A 23,222-nucleotide genomic window follows, 5' to 3' on the forward strand; every position below is an offset into this window, starting at 1 on the left:
ATTCACAAACTTCAAATCTGGGCCCACCTTGCTTTCAGTGCTTCAAACACGCATAATCTTGTAAGGAATTTTTACATTCCTATGTCATATAGGAAACCTTATTATCCTCAATGTTTAAGGTTTGACTTAATTACACTTAGTATACCAAATTACCAATTTTATACCATAATTAATTAAGGATATAATTAATTGTACGTTTTTTACTCCTTAATTAAAGGAATTTGTATATCCCAGTATCCCCACTCATCCTACGTTTCTCTCTCCTAACCCCTCAGCCCCGCCCACGTTTTACTCATACCCACGTTCTTTTTACCATTTTCCATCTTCTGAAACCAAATCCTCCCTCTAAATTCACAAAAAATTGAAGAAACCCTTCAACAAAATTGGTTCCCTACTCCAGTTGAAGTTTATCAATGAAGAACAACAAAGCTTCGAAACAAAGTCCTAAAAAAATCAGCAGTAACTGATATACCCTCATTTGATTTAGGTGTTTTATCACCAAAATCACCCAAAAAGCAAGGCAAATCTCCACATGCAATTACAGAGACTACTCATAGTTCCTCTCCCCGACAAATCATAGCCGAGATAAGAACTAAACAAAAATATGATGTAGATGCTGGAGAAACTTCTACACCAGACAAACAAGTCAAACGAAAAGGAAAAGAGATTTTGGTAGATGACGACTTTGTAGAAGAGGTCCCTAATCTTCGAACAGGAAAGAAAGCAAAGGTGTCTCCTAGATCGAAATATCCAAAAATGAAGAAACATTCAAAAACACAGCCTAAAATTGTTCGCAACCAATCATTTGTGAAGGTAAATATTTATTAGTTTCGTTTCTAATTTTTTTAGTTTGGTTTATGATGGTAAAATCTGTGTTATACGTGTTTTAGACAAGTGTAGAGTAATTGTCTTAATTTTGAAGATTATTTGTAGTTGTGATGTTCTGTCTTTATAGTTGTAGATATTTTGTAGTTATATTGTTAGGTAGCTTGTACTATTTGAATCAGAATTATAGTTATCTTTTGTTGCTGCCTTTTTGTAGAAAATGCTTTAAATTGTAGATATTATGTAATCATTTGTAGTTATGTTGTAGATAAAATTTAGATGAATGTATCCTTTTTATGCATTTTATTAATGTGAAATAATTTATTATTTGTGCAGAATGAAAACTTTTTTGCCCCACATAATGTTGATTATGGGATGCTTAGATTCCACACTTTGTATGATCCTAGCATTCCTAGCCAGATTAAAGAGTTTCTATCCTCAATTGGGTTGAAGCTTTTCAAAAAGACGTGTTTTGGATACTTACTGTCTTTTCCCACCATATGCATGAAAAACCAAGTCATTCATCTTCTGATGAAGTATGAATTAACCAAATCCAATGCATCATATTTTTCTGTATAGTTAAAGGGTGAAACATTAAATTTTGGATTGAGTGAGTTTGCATTAATTACTGGTCTAAGATGTGTTACCCATGTTACTAATTTTGGTTATACTCCCACTTATGTTAGCAAAATAATGAGCAGTTATTTTCCTAACAAATTAAGAATGGAGAAGTCTTATTTGAAACAGATAGTAACCACTAGATCATGGGTAAACGATGAGGATGCGGTGAAGTTGTGCATCCTTTATCTTTTAGAATTTTTCATTTGTCCTTCGGACAAAGATCATGGTTCTTTTGTAGATCACTTTAGGTTCTATTTGGTAGAATCTGGGCAGTATGAGTCATACCCATGGGGTATTAAATCTTTCACCCAGATGATGGAATCTGTTAGGCACAGACTAAATCTGTATGTACATTCTTATCTCATACGGGGATGCTCACTAGCATTGCAAGTATGGCTTTATGAGTGTTGCTCTACTGTTAGCACTGATCTAGCTACGAGGTGTTCTAACTCAATACCTCACATACTAAGATGATCAGCTAGTAAGGGGCAGATTTGGTTAGCTGCCTTTGAAGAGAAGATGATAAAGCCTGAGTGGATAAAAGTAAAGTTTCTTTTTTTATGATTATACATTTACCTTCAAAATATCTACAATTATTCTACATTTTCTGCCTTGATCAAACTAATTTATTTTTTCTCATTCAGTTTACCAACATAGGTGAATCTGGAAAAGAGATTGCAGTGTTGATTTTGCCCGACAAAATTGAGTACAAAGTTCAAGAAGGTGAAAAAACATCTGAGGTTCCCAATGCTGATCCTCCTACGTTGGAACCCAAACAAACAGATGGAGAAGAGGACAAGGAGTCTATTGCTAAGAAGATCAAAAAATTAGAAAAAGGAATTGAGCAGGTAATACATATAAACTACAATATATCTACAAAATATCTACAATATATCTACATTTCATAAACTGTCTACAAAATATATACAAATTTGTAAATTCTGATATATATCTATATATAATTGCATATGTTTTTGAATGTATGTTAGGACATATTATGAAGTTAATAACTTACTATATTGTAACTTGTAGGTTGATGGAAAGCTTGAAGATTTTAGGAAAGCTGTCTTTGTAGAACTCGATAGCCTTCAAGGGTTTATAAATGAGTCTGTGCAGACTATTTTGCAAATGATAAATAGTAGAAATGTGCAAGATGATGCAAAGGTAAGATCTGACTTTTATTTTTATAGCAAAACAATTTAGACATATGAAAAAATATATACAAACTAACATAAAATATTCAGTTTGCTGGCAGTTCAACAAAAAACAATGACCAACAAAAAAACTTGAACAATCAGCATTTTCAGTTCAATACTGGGGAACAAGTGCAGGCCAGCACCAGCAAAACAGGTATCTACAAAATACTTACAAAGTATCTACAATTTGTGTCAGTGTATATACAACATATCTACACTTATCCACAAATTATCTACAATTTTGATACACATATGCTACAACTTTCAAGACACCATTATCCAGTATTATTTACCATTTTTAATTATAAAACAGAGCATGTTGAAGGTGCAGTTGGTCAAGAAAATCTTCCAGTACATGGTGATTTATATACATATTTTCAAGTTGCAGCTGATGAAGACAAAACAGGTATCATACTGTCATTCAGAGATATTTTCTTGTTGTATAAATTTTAATATTCTTGTTAAGTAAGATATGAATTGTGTTACAGTGATGGAAGATATCAATGCACAGTCCCCAATTCACGGAGTGACAGTAGCAGCTCAGACATAACAGGTCATTGAGGAACATGACAATGAAGGTGCAGATGCACAGTATGTGGATCTAGGTGATTCAGAAGGATCAGGAGTTGAGAAGAAGGGGGTCACATTAGATGATTTTGAGTTGCCTAACAACTTATCCCAGTTGGTTAAGTTTGGCGAGCTAATGCAACACCTATGCATCCGGGGAGAACAAGGCATCCGGAAAAGCATGCCCGATCATCATTTATCCCTCTATACAGTTCTGGGGGCAGCAGCTCGGTTGGACCGAAAATTTTCTACCTCAAGCACCCTTTTACTATTGTTGTTGGTGAAGATGTAGATCTGGAGGTTTTAGATAACTTCAACAAGTGGTTATACCACTATAGCGACAAAGGTTCAAACAGGTATGAATGCATAATTTGACACTTGCATTTCAGCATTTATCTTTTACATATCTAATTCAATCTACAATTTTTTTTTTGACATTTATTTGTTGTTACAAGAGGAAGGCTCCGTTTTCCATAAAGGATAACCAAATTAAGCCTTGGTTAGACCTTGGAGTGGTAAAGGTTGATAAGAAGGAATGGTTCTTTTCCCTGGCTCACCCCGGACAAGTCCTCAATGACTCGGTAAGTATCAAGGAGTCTATTCCCAAGATATGATTTGTAGATATTTTGTCTTCTGTTTTGTAGTTTAATTGTATTTATGTTATAGATATCTATAATATATGAAGATGACTTGTAGTATAAATTGTAGATATGATGTAGATATGATTGTAAATGTTGTCTTTCTTGTATCTAGTGTAATTGTATTTAGGTTTCAGATTATGTATCATATTTGAAGATTATTTATAGTATAAATTCTATATATATTTTGTGGACAGAATAGTTTGTTGCTGTATTTCCTGTTTGTAGTGTAATTGTAGTTATTTTGTAGTTTATGTAGAACATTACAAGATTAATTGTAGTATAAAATGTAGATATAATGTAGACATGATTGTAGATGTTGTGTTACATGTTTGCCCAGTAACTGTAGATAAATTGTAGTTATTTTTAGATTATTTGAAGTTGACTTTGTAGTTTAAATTGTAGAGCTGTTTTTAGACATCATTTGTAGATTTTTTGTTTCTGTTTTGTAGTAAATTGTAGTTATAATGTAGTTTTATGTAGATTATTTGAAGTTGACTTGTTGTTTATATGCCAACTATTTTTGGTTGCAACACATTGATGTTTTAATGTATTACTTGAGGAAAAGAGGCAAGTATGGCCCCAATAACAAAATCAGGTTTATCACAACGGATTGTTTGTTCAAGACCAGGATAGAACAAATTTATGAAAAGTTCATAAATTCACCTCCACAAAAGAAGTATTCGGATGTTAAACACCAAGATGTTATTGCAGAATATATTTTGGGGTATAGACTACTTGCCAATGTTGCATAGAATGAAGTTGACTATGTCATCATGCCTGTCAATATTGTAGAAAAATTCCATTGGGCGTTGGTCGTTTTCAACATTGCAGACATGCAACTTTATGCGTATGATTCCATGGTCTCTTCATGCAACCATCAAGTTGTTGAATCTTGTGTCGAAAAGTTTTCTGTTATTATCCCTTTATATTTGTCATGCACTGGTTTCTATGGGAAGCGTAAAGACATTAACTTCAAGAATACAAAGGCATACATCGAGAAACCTGTTACCGACCCTCTTAACATTCAGCGCATCGTTGGAAAGATTCCACAGCAAAAAGAAGGGTCACTGTAAAAAATCTATTCTCTCTTTCTATGCATTTAATTCTTTTTTATTTTTAATCATTTGGTAAATATTTTTTAAAAAAAATTGTGTTATGAAGCGATTACGGTGTATTTGTTGCTGCCTTTGCGGAGTATGTTAGCCTTGAATATTTGTCAATTCCCGCAGAAGACCTTTCTGATATTGACCAACATCGTAGACGCTATGGAGCGCTCCTATGGGACTATGCTACAAAGAAGCATGAAGATGGGTCAATCAGTGAAAGTGAGGTTACATGCATACTAGCAAGGAGGAAGGATGCACATGCATTGAATGAGAAAACAAGAGTCCCGAGAAAGAAGAAGTAGTGTCATGTATATGTAATTTAGTTGATGCTATTTTGTAGGAGAAGTATAGCACACAACTTTCTGAACAATTCATTTGTGTTTTTATTGTAGCAGATCTTTTGTTTTGTTAATTTCTATCCAGTGTAGTAGTTCACTTGAAAATAACTTGGTGGTTTTATCTCCAGTTGTTTAATATTTACAGCACTTATTCTTCATTATCTTAAATGTAGTTATTATGTTGTTAGAATACACTTTATCTACAAAAAAAACTTTAAATTATCTACAATCTGGAAACACTGAATGTTGAGATTGTATATAATTTTATAGTTGAATATGTATATAATTTATAGGGAATACCTCCAGTTGTATTTAATTTCTGTATATAACTGTCAGTTCAAGTTAAATTAATTTTTTAACTTGTAGTTATATTGTAGATAATAAATATTAACTGCTATGTACAGAATGTCAAAAATGGAGGTAGATGCTTGACACAATACAAAAAGACATGTTAACAAACACAGAAACAAATTGAAATTAACTACATTATGATCTTTAAAAACTTAAACGATTACACACAAAATTCTGTTAACTTGAACACACTAACAATTATTTTGAATACTATTCTAACTACATGATATTTATTTCTTTTTGGGCACATTCTTGCAAGATCTTTTGTTATGCCCTTCACCTCCACAGTTGCCACATGACACCTTGTACTTCTTTGACTTTAGTTCATCATATGTTTTGTATCTTTCTTTTTGAGGTCTTCTCGGCTGCCTTTTCTCTCCCGTAGGTGGATTTACTACTTCATCAGATATATGTTGTGGCACATTTCATTTGCTTTCATCAGGAAGGAAATTTATTGGTATTTCATACGTACGCTGTAGGCTCTCCTTTGTGTAATACAGAGAGAAATAGTTTTCATAAGTTTCATTCCTGTGCCTTAAAGCTGCCAAAGCATGCGCACATGGAAGTTCATCAAGTTGGAACTGGCCACAGCTACATTTTTTGCTTTCAAGACACACAATGTACCGCTTCACACCATCTATCACAGTATGGATATGATCTGCTGAAGCACTCACCTACAATTACATAACAAACAGAAAGAAAAATATTTACAATCATAAAAATAGATTATCTACAATTTATCTACAACTTATCTACAAATTATCTACAATCTACAAATTAACTACAATTTGTCTACAATTTATCTATAATTTATCTACAATCTGGAAACATTGTATATTAAAATATTATTTTTCTGCACCAAATAAACATATCTTACCCTAAATTTCTGAGATAATGTTCTGTTCTCCAATTCTTTATTGAATTTGGACCCAAGGAATGTGAAAGTACCCTTTGCCTTCAATAACTTCTCGTTCGTCCAACGTTCAAGAAGTGTCCTCATATACTCTAATAGGTCAAATATTGGCAGCTCTCTTGCATCTTTTATTACAGTATTCAACGACTCTACAATGTTTGATGTCATAGTCCAAGTTCTATTCACCGTTGCATGTACTCTTGACTATCTATGATAGCCAACATCATAGAGGTATGATTTAACACGCGGGTCTATCTCTTCAATCTTCGACATTCTTTCATTAAATTCATCCAGAGTATATGACCGTGTTGTAGCAAAGTACAATTCATTTAATTGTAGATGACCCTTCTTGAACTTTGCCCTTATATTTGTCCAAATATGCCACATGCAAGAGTAGTGTGGCACGCTCGGATAGACAATTGATGTTGCTTTCAGGATACTCTCATTCTTATCTGAAACAACACACATTGAAGTTCTTTCACCATATGCTTGCTTGAATTTCTCAAAAACCACTTCCACGATGCGTCGTTTTCCAAATCAACCACAGCATATGCCAAAGGCAATATTGTACCTACATTATTAGTCAAAAAATAATTAAATGGCAGCTTTGAAAATGCATATAAAAACACAAATACATATAAAATACAATATATCTACAAAGTATCTACAATGTATCTACAATTTATAAACTGCCTACAAAATAACTATAATTTTACCTGCTACATCCATTGTGCTTGTTGTCATCATAATCCCCCTATAGGCTGACTTTAAGAATGTCCCATCAACTACTACTACTGGTCTACAATATTCCCAACCATTTATTGATGTACAAAGAGCAACAAATGCATATAAGAAGCATTCATCTGCTGTCGTCTTCAATTTAACAACTGAACCAGGGTACGTCTTCTCAAGAATATAAAAATATTTTGGTAATTTGCTGTAGGAGTCAGCCGGATGACCTCTCAAAAACTGTAAAGCCTTTTCCTTTGCTCTCCATGCTTGCATGCAGCTTAAGTTCACTCCGTGTTGGGACAACATGTCAGTTTGTATGTCCTTTGGTGTGTAAACTGTCTTAGGATCACAATACTTTGGAATGATCATGCTACCAACTACAACTGCAATACGTTTGCGTTGTATGAATGTATCGTCCATTAAGGTGCATGTGTGTTGTCGGTTGAAACTCCTGACCTTGAACATTGCAGAATCATTAATTGATGTTGCCTTGAAGTGCCAATTACAGTTTTCTCCAATGCATATAAGCCAATAGCTACAAAAGAAATACATTTATAACACAGGTTATCAATGTAGATGTAACAAAAGAACTGTTTTAATATAAAGTAACACACTATACAATATAACTACTTTTCATCTACAATGTTTGAAAAACACATATCACAAGGAAAATACTGTTTATAATGATATTTTCACCATTAATATCTTCATACCTTCTGTGGCTAGATCTTTTAACCCTGAATTGGTACTGTGCATGACAAAATAGTGCTTCATTGCAGTTGCAATTGTTTGCTTGTCTTGATACACTTGTCCTTCTTCGATAACACTTTGTGTACCTTCAGTTATTATTTCACTTTGATATTCCTCTATGACGAGAAAGGCTGGCATATCAAGTAACTTTATTGTCCCAGACGAACCTGCATGAAAATAAAGATAAACAATGTCATTACAATTTTGTAGAATCTTTGTAGATAAATTGTAGATGAGAGAAAATTTTGTAGTCAATATTTTTTCCACATAGATTGTAGTTTAATTGTAGTATAAATGTAGTAATTATGTAGATACCCTTACAAATAATACTGCTTTATACATATTTAAACTGATTTGTAGTATATTTGTAGATTTTTGTAAAAAATTTGTAGATGAAGAGAAAATTTTGTAGTCAATATTTTTTCAACATAGATTGTAGTTTAGTTGTAGTAATTTTGTAGATAATCATGAAAACAATATTGCTTTATACATCCTAAAACTGATGTGTAGTTTATTTTTAGATAAATGTAGGAATTTTATAAATATTACCGTAAAATCAGACTTCCATAGAATTTAAAACATAACAAACTTGCACTTGCGTTCTCATTGGTAATAGTCAATTTCATATTGAAATCTCGTACACTTATAAATAACGGATACGATCCTAAGTTTTTATTCTCCTTTTGTCTCCATATACACACGAACCCCCATATCGTTCCTAATCTCCATTGGAGGACAATTCTCATTCACAATGTATTTGATTTCTACAATTTTTTCTGAAATATCAATCATTAATTGCTCTGCAATTGTAGAAATCAACATACTGTAACTTGCATCCCCATCGAGCACAATGCCATCAACTTGAAAATCTCTAAATCTGCCATAGCTATCCCAATTCCCATTTAATTGTAGCATGATTGAGATTTTGGACATGATTGTGTGTCGTTGCTGAGGTATTGTTCAATATTTTGTCGCTTTTTGATTTTTTGGATTAAAAAAAAAAGATGAAGAACAGAGTATCGATAGAATTGATTTCTACAATTTGACTTGAATTTGTTGAATATTTTGTCACTTTTTTTTATCAGTGGATTGAGGAAAAAGTCGACGAACTGGGCTTTCGCAGAACTGATTTCTACAATTTGATTCGAATTTGTTGACGATTTTGTCTTTTTTTGATTTGAGGTTTAAGGAAAAATATCGAAGAACAGAGTTTTTGCAGAAAAGAGTCTATGTAATTTGATTTTAAATTGAAGATAAAGGATTTCCGTTTCAAATTTGATTTGAAGATCGCTAAATCAATTAGAATATTCTGTTCCTGATTTGTAGCGCGCCTAATTAGGAAGATTCAGTTACTAATAATTAGTATTTAATGAATGATATAATAATTGTAGAAAAAGTGTGAACATGACGGGTAAATTAGAAACTATGCACATATTTGGTAATAAAGTTTCATATATGGTATAAGAAGGAAAAAATCTCATCTTGTAATTTCTCTTGCACTAAAATCTAGTAGACTTGTGGCATATTCGATCAAACTTTTTAGAAATTATAGCCCGTTTGGCCAAGTTTTTTTTTGGGGCAAAAATGTTTTTTTTTTTGCCAAAAGTACTTTTGGCCAAAAATTGAGGTGTTTGGCCAAGCTTTTGGAAGGAAAAAATTGCTTTTGAGGAGAAGCAGTTTTGGAGAAGCAGAAAAAAGTAGCTTCTCTCCAAAAAGACTTTTCTGAGAAGCACATTTGAGAAAAATACACTTAGAAGCACTTTTCAAAAGCTTGGCCAAACACTAATTACTGCTCAAAAGTGCTTTTCTAATTAATTAGCCAAACACAAATTACTTCTCACCAAAAGCACTTTTTTTAAAAGTACTTTTGAGAAAAACAATTTTCAAAATTAGCTGATTTTAGAAGCTTGGCCAAACGGGATATAATAGCATGTTTGGCCAAGCTTCTAAAATCAACTTATTTTTAAGAAGTACTTTTCTCAAAAGTACTTTTAATAAAAGTGCTTTTGGTGAGAAACAGTTTGTGTTAGGCTAATTAATTTGAAAAACACTTTTGAGCAGTAATTAGTGTTTGGCCAAGTTTTTGAAAACTGCTTCTATGTATATTTTTCTCAAAAATGCTTCTCAAAAAAGTGCTTTTGAAGAGAAAATATTTTTTTCTGCTTCTGCTTCTACTCAAAAACACTTTTTTTTCATCTAAAAGCTTAGCCAAATACCTCAATATTCGATCAAAAGTACTTTGGCCAAACAAAGCACTTTTGGCTAAAAAAAATTTGGCCAAACAGGCTATAAATACGTAAAACAGTAGATCAGTGCTTCACTTCTAGTGACATGTAAGTTAAAGGAATTCTAAAAGTGACTATCCAATGGCCATGATATCGCATCTCCAATCGACCGTAATTGTTTTCGGTTCCCAGTTGGCTGTGGCTTTGTTGCCCGGTGAGTAGATTTCACATAAGGTACCTCAATTAATGATTTGTACTCAAGTATTTAAACTAAATTTTATAATTTTTTATATAACAGAAAATATAAATTCACATTTTTCTCGTGTAAAAGACAAATTTTAATACAATTCTTGCATTACAGTTATCATAAGTTTCAAATTTCTTAACAATTTAAAGCTTAAAACTTTGAGGCCGGCTCTAATAGGTTGAACTTGTGCCTTAGGCGCCTTAATTTGGGGTCCCATTTTTGTTAAATATAATAAATTTATAAGTATTTAAAAAATAATATTTAGTACTTTTAATACAAAGGTAGAGTTTTCATATAAAAGAAAAGAAAGCTCTTTAGATACATAAATAAAGTAATAATTTGGTTTACTTAAATATGGGTAGATGAATAGTTTTCCCAACATTTCAATTTTTTACTTCTTACTCCTTCATTAGATAACGAGTAAAAATTTTACTCTCCTTTTCTTAATTTGTCCAAGTCAATCTTTCTTTCCCCGATATCTTCATATTTTAGAAACCCATCATATTTCGTTTTAATATTCTTACTCGCCTTCTTTCTCCAAGAAATTTAAGCTTCCAATAGTTCTATACTTCTATTACTTTATAAATCTTATCTAAAATTAATAATATTTCAAGAAAGATTAAATTAGTTGGCTGTATTATCAATCTATTATAAAAAAGATTATTAACAACTTTTTTTTCAAAAAGCTAGAAAAATTAAATTTTAAATAAAAACATATCGTATAACTTTTGTTTAAAGAATTTAGACTTCATATTAAACTTTAAGTTTAGGCACCACATATACTTAAGCCGCTCTTGCTTTATAGAACCAACTTTTTAAGTACTTTTTTATTCTGATAATTTTACTACACCATCACTTATGTAATACTTATAAGTTAGATCAAAACTATTACTAATATGTTTTAATAGAATGCTATCCTTTACACACACAAAAAAAAACTATTATTATCTCGTGTACAGTCAAATATAAAGGAGATAGAAAAATCCTGCATCTTGCAAAAGAAAGAAAATCGCACAGAAGGAACATTTTTTTTTTGTTGAGAAATTTAGATTAACCAAAAAAAAAATAAGATAAAAAAGAAGACATTACTTGAAAGATACCATATACACTGTTGTAGGGGAGGTACTAAAAGAAAAGGGGGTCCCACTAAAGGGGTTTTTTAGATAAGGACGAAGTCCAATATCCAACCTCAAATCCATCACGAGTCACGCCATCTTTTCAGAAGCTGCTGTGGATAACGACGTTTTCTGGATAAAGTTGGCCCACACTTGCTCTCTTCATGGGGGAGTCTAAACTTTGAACTATACATTACACGTGTAGACCCATAAATGAGATATGTTGACGTGGGTGAATGCTATTGGATAAGACATGCAAGTTTGGGTCCCACCAGGGAGGTATGTCATATTCTTGAGATATGTGTTGGTTGGGGAGAAATTCAAAAATAACCATTATAGGTGGTCATTCAAAAATAATTATAGTTTCAAAAGTAATCGAAATTTAGTCACTTTTCATGTAAAGATAAATTTGAACGAAAATATTATTCAAAATTCGAAAAAATACTCTAGCATAATATATTATACTGGAACTCCAGTCTAATATACTGAGTTTCAGTATAATATACTGGAGTTCCAATATAATACACCGGTCCAGCATAATATACTAGAGTTTGGAGCACTGGTGCTCCAGTCTCCAGTATATTATACTGGAGCCAGCAAAGTATACCGGTCCAGCATAATATGCTGGAAGTTCATACACAGGTGCACCAAACTCTAGTATATTATACTGGATTGGTCTCTGTTGCAGCAAAATAGTGACTATTTTTTATTGACTTGACAAACGCTGCCTATTTTTGAATGATCAGTTCCAAAACTGGCTAGACCGTGCTATTTTAATGTTGGTGGGTGGACGAGGAAAATGGAAGGAGCTATCAAGAGCCCGTTTGGACATAAGAATTTTTTTAATTTTTTTCGAAATTAGCATTTGGTCATAAAATTTTTACGTAATTTTTATTTGGAGATGCATTTTGGAATTTTTCTTAAATTTGAAAAATTTTAAAAAGCTGTTTTTCAAAATTTTCACTCTGATCACTCACAAACTTCAAAAACAACATAAAATTATATTCATGTCCAAACACAACTCTAATTTTTAAATAACATTTTCACTTAGAAGTATTTTTCACTTTTTTTAAATTTTTTTTACAATTCTTACGTCCAAACGTCAACCAAATTAGTATTAAATCAATATTCTTGGCGCTAGGGGTGGTGCTGGCGGTGCTATAGCATACAGGTTTAATAAAATTCAGTGGCTTTAATTTATATTTTATATTTTATTTTAAGAAGTTTATAAAAAATAAATTATTAATTTAAAATTTAATAACTTAAAATAACAAAAATCTCAAATCCAAATACTTTATATGTTGACTGAATCTCTGTTGGCGTTGTCTGGTTGAATATTTTGTCAACCAAACGCAATATGCATTTGGATTCCTAATAGAAAGCTAATCCATCAAATATTTGATATTGCTGTAATCAGGTCCTCGTGTTTCTCTTAATTACAGTCATGCCATTATGGGAGCCATCTAACTTTTCGGACTTCAATTATATTTTCTTCCGCTTCGATTTATCTGTTCTGAATTACTGACAGTTGGTGTAGTAGTTTAATTATTTGTGACTATAATTTTATATTTTTTAGTGCATTAAGTATCTTATATTTTAATGTTTTAATAATAAATTGTTCTACGTTTGAACTTAATTGAGTTATTTTTATAGGACCATTTTGTTTCACCAAAAATCTGAGTCCTTGGTCAAAACTAAAAGAGAAATTCGGGTTACTGATAATAAGGAGACAAAAAATAAAATACTTTTGAGAACAATGGTAGAAGGTAAATAGATAAGTATTTCAATGAATTCTCAATAGTATTCTGTGTCCTTACAAATGATGATACTTCTTCCTTTTATAGATCATTCTAGGTAAAGGAATAAAGCTTCAGCTTTAATGATATAATCATGAGCAATAAATGACATTAAATAAGCCGTTATACAATCATTCCTATTAAATACCAACTTTATAACGTATCAGACATTTAATAATGAATTTGGACTCCTTTCTGTCATCTGATCCTTGCTTTCAATGCCTTCTAATCCGTTGGTTGTAAATAATTTAAATTGGTACGAGACTCGTATCTATACGTCATCTCGTGCTTATTTAAATTCTTCTTCCCGTGACTGTTTTCACCGTGCCTCTTAGTCAATTGTTGTTCTTTGACCATTCAACTAATTCACGTGTCATGCCACATCATTTTTAATATAAATTCAGTTTTTTTTCAATACAGATAGTCCCCCCACTTTCTATTTTTTTTATCAATTAAATAATTGGGAAGTGGATCTTCATGTAAAAAGAACTTTTGCCACAATTAATGCTCATGACAGTACTAACGTCTCAGCAGTCTTTCCCATTTAATGTTTTGTCCATGTGTCATTTTATAATTGATTCCGCTATTCATACCCTTCTTCGAGACTTCTTCATTTTCACTATTTACGAAGTGATAGCTGCCTTTATTATAGGCTTTTCATCATTATACTTAAAAAGTTGACGGTTCCCATTTTACACATAACTTTGTCTTCCTTTGTCTTCTTCACAAATCTTCAGCACATACTTTCTTCTTAACAATGTCTTCTTCAAACCCTAACCGTAAAAAAGTTCCAATTCTAGATCAGTTCCCCAACGCCCCTGTTAGACACAGAAGAGGCGGAGGAAGTAGGCTTCGAACAGGGTTAGAATCTACGCGAGGCGGCTCCTCTGGTTCTTCTTCAAGGAGTTTTGTCCCAAAAGCCCCTTCTTCTAAAAGTAGGGAAATTCTTGATACTTCTCAAGAACCCTCAGTTGATGATATAGTTCCCGGCGATTTGTCTTTTGAAAGTGACAAAACGTCTCTTCAAAAACAAATTAAAAATTTAGAAAGAGCCGATACTTACCCAACATTAGTAACCGAGCTTACAATCCCCACCATAAGAAGAGATTGTAACTGGAAGGATAGTCTCCGAATGTCAATTCCTTCCCCAAATCAAAGAATTTCCTCTTTAGAAATGAGTATTCTTCTGTTTACACTTACCCCTTCACTTTAGGTTTTAATCCTCCGATTGACCCAGTTATTCTCGATTTTTGTCGTTTCTTTACAATTTGTTTGGCCCAAATTGGTCCATTGGTGTGGAGAACAGTGGCTTGTTTGAGATATTTATCATCCAAGGCCAATGTCAATTTCACCTTTTCTCATCTCATTCATCTATACCATCCCAACTTAATACGCCATGGGGTTTTCACCTTAACTGCAAGGAGCAAAAAAGTTTTGGTAAACCCTGAGGATGACAAAGATCGTGGATGGTATATCCGTTACGTTGCTGTCCGTACAGTGAATTTGATTGGCGAAACAAATATTCCCTTTCCTGAGAAGTGGAATTTTGAACGTAAGTTTCCTCTTATTTACCGTACCTACTTTTGAGAATTTCAAAAGAATGTTGTTTTTAACCTCGTCCCTTCTTGGTTTTTTGTAGCAACCATGGGAGATATGGAACCTATTCCCAACTTTCGTGGTTGGGTAGACTCACTTTTGAAGATTGCTACTAGGGAGCAGAGAACTTGGAAATCAATTTCTTCTTTACATGGCTGGAAAGTCAAAACACATGGTATCCCCCCCTTTTTTTTATTTTTTTTTGTTTTACATGTTAAGCACTTTTTCCTCAACATTAATCATGTATATCCATTCTTTAATCAGGATTTGGCATTAGAGGAATGATAGCTGAAGTAGCTATGGCCATTCGCATGTCTGCGAATGCTGCTCTGGATTTAGATAAGGCTCGAGCCTTGCTGCCTAAAAGAAAAGCTACAAAGGAAAGTTCTGAAGAAGAAGAGGAGGGTACCTCCCTAATTACCAGGCCAAGGGCCAGGAGATGAATAATCATTGATAATGAAATTGAAAACACTCCTGCTCGTACCTCCGCCACCGAGCCTGTTTTGATTCAATCTGATGAGGATGCCGAACCAAGAGATAATAATGAGTCAATTCAGCACCTTTTTGACAGTGGTTTCGGGAGTGGCGAGCTCGGACCTGTTTTTGATGAAGCTCCTCTTTCCTCATTTGTTCCTATTTCCTCCATTCCTCTGCCAGCCGTAAGTGTTTCTTTACCAGCTTTAACAACTTCCGTTTGCTTGCCAATTTCTACTGCTCCTATATTTGTTCCTTTGGCTGCTTCAACCGCACCTGCTTCTGCTTCGATGTTGGTTTCTACATATTTTCCCTCCATTCCTTCCGCTGCTCCTCTTCCATCTGTTCATCATACAGAGACAGGTTCTAGCAGCGGAAATATGACAATGAGAAGTGTTACTTTGGAGGTTCCTGCCAATCATAGCCTCCTGAGGAAGACCGACAGAGCCGATGTTTGGTTCGAACCTCTAATTGGAGATATCGAGAAGAAGAAGATGGAGAGCCATAGCTGCTTAACTTTGATGAACGACGTAGTTCATTCTACTTTGAAGGTATTTCTACCAACAAGTTTTTTTTCTTTTTTTTTTTAAATTATCTTCAATTTCTCATTTCCATGACTTACCTCTGTAGGCTAACCTTATTAGCACGGAATTAATGAGAAGAATTTCCTTACTGGAAAGAAAAGCTCGTGAGTCTGAAAAGTCTGTCCACGAGGCTGAGGAAATAGCTAGGGGAGCCCAACTTGAAGCAACCAACTGGAAGGAGCAGTTCGAAAATGCTCAAGGGACTATAGAAGAGTTGCAAGAAGATAAAAACCTCCTAGAGCAGCAAAACCGTGGTTTAACTTTTGAACTGGCAACAGTCAAAGCCTCTTCAAGCCAATTGAAAAGAGACAAAGAGCTTTTGGAATGCTCTTTGTCAGAACAATTATCCAGAGCTAGTGAAGAAGTTAGAGAGCTGAAGGCACTTTTGGCTAAAAAGGAAGAATATGCAGGAGAGTTAGTGCAAAGCTTGACTCAAGCTCAGGCTGACTTACAGACTTCTTCTGACGAGATTCAAGCCTTGAAGAGTTCTCATGCTTCTCTTGAAGCTTCCCTTGATTCCCATTTAGCTGAAAATCAAATTTTAAAATACGATCTTGCTATGTGGGAAAAGGAATATGGACTTCTAGAGGAAAATTTTAACATAGAAGTGAGTTGGGCTTTTCTGAATTCTCGTCGTGATGCTTTGACGGAAGCTGCTCAAGAGGGTTTTGACTTGCAGTCTGAACTGGCCAAAGTCATAGATACCATCGAGAAAAGCCAACAGTCTACTGATACTCCTTCTCCTGCCCTTGAAGTTCCTGAAAATGTTGCTATTCCAGCTTCAGAGGGTGAAACTTCTACAACCCAGTCTGTGGAAGTTGAAGCTTCCGTGACAACCCCCTCAATTGAATGATGGTTTTATCCCTTAGTTTTTTTAAAGGATTTTTTGGTGAAAGTCCCCAGTTATCATAATGGGGCACTTGTATAAACTTTTATTGACTAAGTTTCTACTTAGTCTTTTTAATTATATCAAGAAGTTTTATTAGTACTTCAATGTGTTCTACTCTTGCCTTTTCTTTACTTATTTAAGACTTATAGAATAGTTTAGCATTTTTATCCTTTGAAAATGCTTTATGATTCTTCCCATGACTTATTGACATGAGGCTTATAAAAGAGGGCCCTTTTATTTTATCGACACTTAATGAAGAAGACGTCTCAACTTCATAATGGTGTTAAAATACGATGAAAGTAATAGGAAAACACACGTTTTGTATGAAACAACTTTGGCAAGTTTTCATTCATAAACTTTTAACAAGTGTTTGACTGTTACATGTATTACAATACATCTACAACTTTTCTCGTAACTGTTTTTCTTGTAACAAATTTGTAAATAACATAAACTAAACAAGGTTTTTTTTATAACCTGTTTCAGTACAAAGTCATGACCCTATCTTTATATGTTAAGAAGGGTTTGAGAGGTGACTTTGTTTATGAGTTTGAGAGATGACTCTGTTGTTCTCATGAATGCTGAAGACTTCGTAACTTCTTCTCAACACTTGCTTCTTTGTGGCCGATTTTTATTCGATACTCGTATCTGTTTCTTTGCACCTATCTGTGTATAATATGTAGTCCCCCAAGTGTTTGAGCGGTGAAGTATGAAGCCTCGAGCACTTGTTTATTTCTTTTACTTTGGCCCTTTTCCTGAAACAGAAAGATATACGGGACTCGACGGTGTGATTATAGATGAAGACTGCCTAACTCGTGTGTATTTCCATCAGATTAATTGTAACCCTGGGCTAGGAATTTAAGCATACTCCATTTTTCCTTGCAGGTTGTGACTCATCATTTGGCACGAGTTAGGATATTTAGCCTAGCATCTAAAATCGTTAGTAAAATATTAATAAACCAAGAGAAGAATTTTTATATGATGATACCTGACTGTAGGTACTTTCTTAAAAGTAATATCTTTTTAAGTGGACAGCATTCCAATGTGAGGGTAAAACTTTACCATCCATTGTTTCCAACTGGTATGCTCTTTTTCCCGCAATGCCACGGACTTTGTATGGTCCTTCCCATGTTGGACTTAGCTTTCCTGAGTTAACAGCTTTTGTAGATTGGAACACCTTTTTAAGCACGAAGTCCCCAATTTTGAAAAATCTGAGGCGTGCTTTCCTGTTGTAATATCGTTCTATTACTTGTTTTTGTGCTGCCATCCTTATCAAAGCAGCTTCTCTTCTTCCTTCAAGTAAATCTAGGCTAACCCGCATCTCTTCATTATTGGATTCCTCCGTTGCCTGATCGTACCGTGTGCTTGGCTCACCTATTTCAACTGGTATTAAGGCTTCCGTACCATAAACCATCGAAAATGGTGTTTCTCCAGTGCCTGTTTTGGTCGTTGTACGATAAGCCCATAGTACTCCGGGTAACACCTCAGACCAATTACCTTTTGAATCTTGTAACCTCTTTTTCAAGTTATTGATAATAACTTTGTTAGTTGATTCCGCTTGTCCATTCCCCACTGGATGATATGGCGTAGATGTTATTCTTTTGATCTGCCAACTTCGAAGAAATTCTGTAACTTGTGCTCCAATGAATTGTGGTCCATTGTCACATACGATCTCCTTTAGTACTCCAAAGCGGCATATTATATTTCGCCATATGAAGTCTTTAACTTCTTTTTCTCGTACCTGTTTAAATGTCCCTGCTTCTACCCATTTAGTGAAATAATCTGTAAGTACGAGTAGAAATTTTACCTGACCTTTTGCTTGTGGAAGTGGACCTACGATATCCATTCCTCATTTCATAAAGGGCCAAGGGGCTAAAACAGGATGTAGTAACTCAGCTGGTCTGTGCATATTATTGCCGTACCTTTGACATTTATCACATTTGGACACGAAACTGGTTGCCTCTTCTTCCATCTTAGGCCAATAATATCCTGTGCGAATTAACGTTCTTACCAGTGACCGTCCTCCTGCGTGATTCCCACAATGTCCTTCATGTACTTCTCTCATGACATATTCGGTTTGAGAAGGGCCGAGACACCTTGCTAGTGGTCCGCCGAACATCTTTCGATAAAGATTACCTTGATATAAACAATATCGTGCAGCTTTTTTGCGAAATGCGTAAGCCTTTCCTTTGTCATTAGGCACGGTTCCGTGCTGTAAAAAGGCAACAATTTCATTTCTCCAATCCCATGTTAGATGATTAAAATTTACCTCGTTTTTGTCAGGTTCAAGAACGGAATGAAATAGATGTATGACTGAAGCATCTGTATTGTTTGCCACGTCTGCTGCAGATGCAAGGTTTGCTAAAGCATCTGCCTCTGCATTCTCATCTCTTGGGACTTGCACTACTTTCCAAGTTTGGAATTGCTTTATTAACTCCCGTACCTTTGCGAGGTATTCTTGCATTCGTGACTCTCTGGCTGTGTAAGTCCCCAGCATTTGATTAACCACGAGTTGAGAATCACTCTTGATTATAATCTGTGTTATGCCGAGTTCTCGTGCCAATTCTAAACCTGCAATTACAGCTTCATATTCTGCTTCATTGTTAGTTATAGAATGACATTTTATAGCCTGTCTAATGGTCTCACCCGCAGGTGGTACGAGGACTATTCCTAAGCCTGCCCCTTTTACATTAGATGAACCGTCAGTGTATAAAACCCATGTCCCCGGGTTCGCACCATTAAAAACTAATAATTCTTTTTCTGCTTCTAAATGCATCCCCTGGCTAAAATCAGCCACGAAATCAGCTAGTACTTGAGACTTTATAGCGGTCCTGGGTTGATAAATAACTTCATATTCACTTAGTTCTATAGCCCATTTTGCTAATCTTCCTGAAAGTTCATGTTTATGCAAAATATTTCGAAGCGGAAAAGTAGTAACTACAACAATGGGATGACATTGAAAATAAGGTCTTAACTTTCTAGATGCCATGACCAAAGCTAATGCTAATTTTTCTAGCTGTGGGTATCATGTCTCAGCTTCCAATAAGGACTTACTTACGTAATAAATAGGAGATTGTTTACCTTGGTCCTCGCGGACTAAAACAGCACTTACCGCGACTTCAGATACGGCCAGATAAATGAGAAGTTTTTCCCCTACCTTCGGTTTTGCCAACAACGGTGGTTTTGACAAATAAGTTTTCAAATTTCTAAGGGCTTGCTGACAATCTTCATTCCATTCAAAATGATCTTACTTTTTAAGTGCAGAGAAAAACTTAAAACACCTTTCTGAGGATTTGGAAATAAATCTCCCCAAAGCTGCAATTCTTCCCGTTAATCGTTGTACTTCCTTTTTATTAGTAAGGATATCCGGGATTTCTTCTATTGCTTTGATCTGAGAAGGATTCACTTCAATACCACGGTTAGAAACAAGAAAACCCAAAAACTTACCTGATGCAACTCCAAATGCACATTTTTCTGGGTTGAGTTTCATATTAAATTTTCGCAAAATTTCAAAAGTAATAGATAGATGAGAAATATGATCATGAGATTGCTGGGTTTTGACGAGCATATCGTCTATATATACCTCCATTGTTTTCCCTAAATGTTCTTGGAACATTTTGGTGACCAACCTTTGATAGGTTGCCCCAGCATTTTTGAGACCAAAGGGCATTACTTTATAACAATAAGTCCCCCTGTCTGTGATGAAAGAAGTTTTTTCTTCATCACCAGGATCCATTTTGATTTGATTATATCCTGAGTATGCATCTAAAAAACTTAAAAGTTCATGACCTGCGGTCGCATCAATTAGTTGATCTATATGTGGTACGGGAAAGGAATCTTTTGGACATGCTTTATTTAAATCAGTATAATCTACACAAACACGCCACTTACCATTTTTCTTGGGTACAACCACCGTATTAGCTAACCAAGTTGGATATTTTACCTCACGGATTGATCCGATTTTTAATAATTTTTGGACTTCATCCTGAATCACCTGGTTCTTGAAAGCACCTTGTTTCCGTTTCTTTTGCTTTATTGGTGTGAAAGAAGGGTCCTCGTTGAGTTTGTGAGTCATCACATTTGGTGGTATCCCTGTCATATCAGCGTGGGACCAAGCAAAGCAATCTAAGTTAACTTTTAAAAATTCGATTATCATACCTCGCATGTTCGTGTTTAAATTAGCCCCGATATAAACCTTCCGTTCAGGCTGTTGATCAAATAACATCACTGCATCAAGCTCTTCAATCATCGTTTTGATGCTTTCATTCTCTTCAGGTTCTTGAATTGTGTCAGGCCTTGAGTCCAAATCTGTTTTCTCTTGTTCAGTTGAAGTTTGATCTTTTTTACTTTCAACTGTTTCCTGTAATTGCTATTTTGCTTTATTTACGGCGCTCGTACTTGTTACAGCGTTGACATTTCTGGCCATCTGCTGATCCCCACGAATTTGACAAATTCCCCATGGTGATGGGAATTTGATAACCTGATGCAGGGTTGATGGGACAACATCCATATCGTGTATCCATGGCCTTCCCATGATCATATTGTAGGCCATTTCCATATCAACTACCTGAAATTTAGTTTCCTTCACAACACCCATAGCAAAAGTTGTTAGTATTACCTCACCTTTTATTACTACACTTGAATTGTCGAAGCCTGACAAGGTGTGCGCCTTGGGTAACATTTTGTCTTCAGCTTGCATTTCCCGCAGTACCCTTAGTAATATAATATTTACAGAACTTCCTGGATCAATCAAAACTCGCTTTACATTAGTATCATATACAAGTAAAGATATTACCAGTGCATCATTATGTGGAGTTGTCACTCCTTCGTTATCTGCGTCATCGAACGAAATGCTTTCATTGTCAAGGACCTGCCGCACCCGTTTCCCGTGTGTAATCGTTACCTTAGAAACCTTGTTGGAAGCTGTGTAAGTTATGCCATGAATATCTTCTCCCCCGCTTATGACATTCACTGTCCTCTTGGGTGAAGGAGGTTGTGGTGGTTCTTGTCTGTTTTTCATATAAGCTTGTTTTCCTTTCTCACTAAATAACTCAGTGAGGTATCCTTGCTTCAATAAATGATCTACTTCACTTTGCAGGAATTTGCATTCTGAAGTTTTGTGCCCGTGATCGTTGTGAAATTCGCACCAATGATCCGGATTGCGTCTACTTGGATTTGACCGCATTTCTTTCGGCCACCGTACCTTATCTCCCATGCTTCTTAAAACAGCTACGAGCTCGGAGGTAGAGACGTTAAAATTATATCCACCGAATCGTGCCTTTAAACTCCTGTCATCATCACGTGATTCTTGTCTATTCCGATCATTCCTGAACTTTGAAGAAGAGCCAGAATCCCGGTTCCTTGACTTTTGATCGTATTGCTGGTTATCTTGCTTCGACCGTGGGTCCTTTCCTGCGGGTCCCATATATGGATCGTACCTGTTTTTACCTGATCTTTTTTCGGAATCTGACCTTCGGGTACCGCCCCTTTCTTCATGATGGAGCTTAGGTACGGTATCTTCTTCGATTCGCAGCTTCGTGCTATACCTGTTGTAAATATCATTCCATGTGGTTGCAGGAAATTCTCGAAGACTTTCTTTGAGTCGTCTCGTGGCTTCAGAACTTTTGTCATTTAAATTACTTGCAAAAGCTATAGCAGCCCAATTGTCTGGCACACGAGGTAGAGTCATTCTTTCACGTTGGAATCTATCAATGAAGTTTCTAAGCAACTCCGAATCCCCTTGTTTAATTTTGAAAATATCTTCCGTCCTTTTCTCAACTTTTTGTGCTCCCGAATGTGCTTTAATAAAAGAATCTGCAAGCTCAACAAAAGAATTAATAGAATTTTCAGATAAAAGAGAATACCAGGTTAATGCACCCTTGGTGAGTGTTTCTCCAAATTTCTTGACCAATACTGATTCAATTTCTTGTTTGGTCAAGTCGTTGCCTTTCACGCCGGTTGTAAATGCAGTCACGTGGGTCTGTAGTACCATCATATTTCGGGATGTCAGACATTTTGAATTTTTTCAGAATTGGAAGGGGAGCAGCACTAGGCTTCCATGGTTGTTGTGAGTATTTGTCCATGTCTACTCCTTTTATTACAGGTGGAACTCCAGGGATTTGTTCTATTCGCTCATTTTGTTCCTTCAGCTGTTTCTGCAAGGTTAGTACTAAATTTTGCAAATATGAATTATTTAAATTACCTGGTCTCCCTTCTTGTGGTTCACTGGGGGTTGCTCCGTTTCCAGAATTATCAAGAC

The 23,222-nt window shown here is 34.9% G+C and overlaps 2 protein-coding genes across 2 annotated transcripts; both read right to left on the bottom strand.

Annotated features, from left to right (window-relative positions):
• Window positions 1-6,070: 6,070 nt before the first annotated feature.
• LOC142170353 (uncharacterized) lies at window positions 6,071-6,726 on the bottom strand. Its single transcript, XM_075232246.1, has 2 exons — window positions 6,523-6,726; window positions 6,071-6,319 (listed from the first exon to the last, which is right to left on the bottom strand). Exons 1-2 carry the CDS (start codon window positions 6,724-6,726, stop codon window positions 6,071-6,073), a joined length of 453 nt encoding a protein of 150 aa, XP_075088347.1.
• Window positions 6,727-6,989: 263 nt separating this feature from the next.
• LOC142170354 (uncharacterized) lies at window positions 6,990-8,955 on the bottom strand. The gene is made up of 5 exons (XM_075232247.1): window positions 8,865-8,955; window positions 8,004-8,207; window positions 7,921-7,927; window positions 7,275-7,825; window positions 6,990-7,129 (listed from the first exon to the last, which is right to left on the bottom strand). Exons 1-5 carry the CDS (start codon window positions 8,953-8,955, stop codon window positions 6,990-6,992), a joined length of 993 nt encoding a protein of 330 aa, XP_075088348.1.
• Window positions 8,956-23,222: the final 14,267 nt, after the last annotated feature.

Source organism: Nicotiana tabacum, chromosome 16, assembly GCF_000715075.1.
Source record: "Nicotiana tabacum cultivar K326 chromosome 16, ASM71507v2, whole genome shotgun sequence".
NCBI classification, from domain to species: domain Eukaryota; kingdom Viridiplantae; phylum Streptophyta; class Magnoliopsida; order Solanales; family Solanaceae; genus Nicotiana; species Nicotiana tabacum.